Genomic DNA, 3825 nt, shown 5'->3' with positions numbered 1-3825 from the left:
ACCACTTTCCACACTCCAGCTTATCAGTCCTTATTTAATTCTTCAAACGAACTTTCTACTGCAAGTCCTGTATACGTCAAGGTCACTTCCTCAGGAAAAACTTTTCTAGTGCTCTCTTCATTAAAAAGCTGTAATATGTACCATATACCTTTCCTTTATCACATTTATCTCACTTATTTGTGCAATTATTTGAATGTCTTTCTCCTCCACAACATTTTTAAGGTCTGTGAGGGTAGGGGCCATGTCTGTTTTTGCTTGTATTGTATTATTTTCTTAGTGCTAACCCATTGCTTGGCACAGAGTGGACACTCCAATATTTGGATACATGCTACAATAATTTGGCTCATTATTTTATGAGCCTCATGGTCTAGAGTTTATCTCAAAGTGGCCTAATATACTGATTGAAATTTTATTATTATTCAACCTTTTATTTTGTGCCCAAATCAGAGTTTAGAGAAACAGACTTTGGCATGTAAGTGAGACCTTATAATTTACTTATTTTGGCTATTTTATATTGTCATTTTGTCTTCTTTTCTTTCAGTTCTCCAAATACAAAATAGCTATGAAAATCCTGTTGGAAACTTCTAGACTTTTTTTTTTTTTTTTGAGACAGAGCCTCAAGCTGTCCCCCTGGGAAGATTGCCGTGCCATCACAGCTCACAGCAACCTCCAACTCCTGGGTTCAAGCAAGTCTCCTGCCTCAGCCTCCCAAATAGCTGGGACCACAGGTACCCGCTACAACGCCCGGCTATTTTTTGATTGCAGCCATCATCACTGTTTGGCAGGCCCAGGCTGGATTCAAACCCACCAGCTCAGGCGTATGTGGCTTGCACCTTAGCCACTTGAGCCACAGGCGCTGAGCCGAAACTTCTAGACCTTAAGCTACTAGAAGTCAGGCACAATAACCTAAGAATAGCGTCAGAGGTAATTCTTCAAAAATGTTGCTTGATTTTCAGTGAAAATGTGTAGATGATTTCAAAAACAGATAATATATTTCACATTTGTTTTGACAACCATCTTCAGACCCATATGGAAGAATAATCTTGGCTCATTTAGCAAGTGCATATGTAGGCCAAAAATAGAGAGGAAACCCATCAAATACATGCAAAATGAGACTGAAGACCAAAAAACTTATTGCATTTTAACTTTAATAACACACCCAATGCTGTAACACGACAAGAATCCATTGTTTTAATTAATATTTAATACAATTATAAAGAATAAAAGATAACGTGTTCATGAACAAACTGCAATTTGTCTTTAGGTTTGCAGACTGCCAACACATTTAAAACGTAGATAGCAAATGAAGTCACACAGCTATATGGCTACAAGAAAATCTCACAAGTTAATAGCTTAAGTAGAATCAAATTGAATTCGTCTGATGGTCATTTTAGTCCATCTAACAAATTATATAGAAGTCAACCACAGGGCCTCACATGTGCAGAGTGGCCATTTACATTTAAAATGAAGTCTTCTAGACAACCAAATTAAAATCAATGCCATTACTTAATGTTTTCCACTTTCAGTATGAGCACATTAAATGTTAGTATGCGATAAAATTTCACTATTTAAACTCACATTACATATACTGAAACTATGAATGGATACCGCAGCCTCTGGCTTTAACATCTCAACACACGGGTAAAAATACTGAGATATTCAAAACATACAAAGTCACAATATGGGGTGGAAAGAACTTAAGACAATTTAATTCAGCACGTTCATTTTATAACCGACAAAACAAAAGAACAGGGGCAACTGGACCATGACAATTCAGTTAGAAATCTAGAAAGAAATGCAGGTTGACCACACTAGGAGAATTTAATCTTCAAATTGGCAATTCAAAATTTTCCAATATATGTGAATAAAACTGGAAAGATGTTATATCTCCAAGAAAAGTTACTCTTGTAAGTTAGGATGCCTTATACTGAGGTTTTAGAATAAAAGTACACTTCACAAAGGGAACAGTGAACATAAAGAGTTACAAGTCAAGATAATAGCCATATAGAGTAAGGAAAATTGCCTGATACACAGAAATTATTCAGATGACTTTTTTTCAACAGTGAATCTAAAATGAAGTGTGTTAGCTCCAAATACAAGATGAACATAAAACCACATCACTTCAGAGCTCATGTAATATTTTTGCTAAAAGCAGTTACTGAAATTACCAAGAAAATGAAACAATATATTTAAAGCAGAGCTCTCTTTATAATCTGTAATAATTTCATTTTCTAATTTTTAATAAGTATTCTCAGGCCTATAAATTTTATGCAAACACACTTCCATTTTATTGTTACCCAAATTGCAGATATCCAAGATACCGATGATATGTACTTTATCCAGTTCAGCTGCTGCTTTTATAATATCACCTAAAAGTAAAAGGCAGATGGTAAGTACTGTAAAATAGTTAAATATTTACTTGGCTTTAGTATCACATAAGCTGAAGATTTTTTTTCTGACAATATTAACACTGTTTCTCATCTTCTCCCTCTTCCCTCCAATTTATCACATGTATTTGCTAAAATTAGGATATGGTAACTTCTGCAGATAAAGGTGAACACATCAAAAACAGATAATCCAACAATATCAAGATGTAGACTGGTACTCCAAAGTCATATGTAGCTTTCTTGTATTCTTTTGTTTTGTGTTTGGTGGAGAAAAGTAAATCTCTGTATCTTCAAGGTCACTGATAAGTTCCAAAGAAACAGTTTATTGTTACACTTCAAATAAATACAAAGACAAGTTTTATTTTGAAGTTCAATTATCAATTTTTTAAAAAAAATCTACATGTTAGAGAGCCAAAAAAGTGTATATTTACCTTATATATTTGTATCATATATGTGTTTATGTGTGTGTTTGTAATTAAAGCTTCTTTTGACGTGTATTTCCTTTGAAGCAGCTTTAATAAAGTAAAATTTAACTTTGGATACCTTCAAGAAACTCTAACAAAAATGGATCAGGTGCGGGAAATCAATGAAAATGGCAGAGTAGGAAACTCTAGAGCTCTGTCCCTCTGCAAACCATCTTATAAGCTAGAAAAAACTTTCATAATCAACTTTTGCATAACTCTGGAATCTAGACCAAAACTTAGAGCAACCAGGGAAAAATTAATAAAGAAGAAAACTGCTGCACTTTGGGAAGAGCGTGTACTGTGGTGTTTTATGTTGCCGACCTACTAGCTTGTTGCTAGTACCAAAGGCAGCAATGCAGATATTATTTTCAAAGATGTGGTTGTGTTTTTGTTTTTTTACGAGATGGGGTCTCCTGTGTTGTCTAGGCTGGAGTGCAGTGGCAGAATATTAAACACTGCAGTCTTGAACTCCTGGGCTCCACAGACCCTCCTCAGCCTCCTCAGTACCTGTGTTGACAGGCATGCGCCACCACGAACAGGTACTTTTTTCTTATATTTTCATATTTATTTATTTATTGCAGTTTTTGGCCAGGGCCAGGCTTGAACCCACCACCTCTGGTACGTGGGGCTGGCGCCCTACTCCTTGAGCCACAGGCACCACCCCTTATATTTTTAGAGACAAAGGCTCACTATGTTGTCCAGGCAGATCTCAAACTCCTGGCCTCATGTGATCTCCCACCTCATCCTCCCAAACTGCTGTGATTACAGGCATAAGCCATTGCACTCAGCTAAAATATGTGGCTGTGTGTTCTGATGTATCCAGCAGTTCTCTCAAGGACAGACGAAAGAGCCAGCTTTTGTTTTACCCAGTTTGGAGCATTTCTACAATTGGGGTGGCTTTTCTGGTGGCAAATTTGTTGAAAGCATATAAAAGCAAAAGTATTAGGCAGGACAGCTGGGTAGGCGATAAAGCT

At 36.3% G+C, this 3825-nt stretch overlaps 1 protein-coding gene across 1 annotated transcript in view; it reads right to left on the bottom strand.

The window, feature by feature from the left end:
* Nucleotides 1-1182: 1182 nt before the first annotated feature.
* CUNHXorf57 (chromosome unknown CXorf57 homolog) overlaps nucleotides 1183-3825 on the bottom strand; it is a 92573-nt gene continuing 89930 nt past the window's right edge. The window contains exon 14 of the mRNA XM_023519073.1: nucleotides 1183-2369. Coding sequence (XP_023374841.1) covers nucleotides 2239-2369 — 131 coding nt within the window. The 3' untranslated portion in view covers nucleotides 1183-2238. The remainder of the gene's footprint in view (nucleotides 2370-3825) is intronic.

This window comes from Otolemur garnettii, unplaced genomic scaffold (genome assembly GCF_000181295.1).
Source record: "Otolemur garnettii isolate 467f Iridium unplaced genomic scaffold, OtoGar3 scaffold00155, whole genome shotgun sequence".
NCBI lineage: Eukaryota > Metazoa > Chordata > Mammalia > Primates > Galagidae > Otolemur > Otolemur garnettii.
This window is presented reverse-complemented; position numbering and strand designations above follow the sequence as displayed.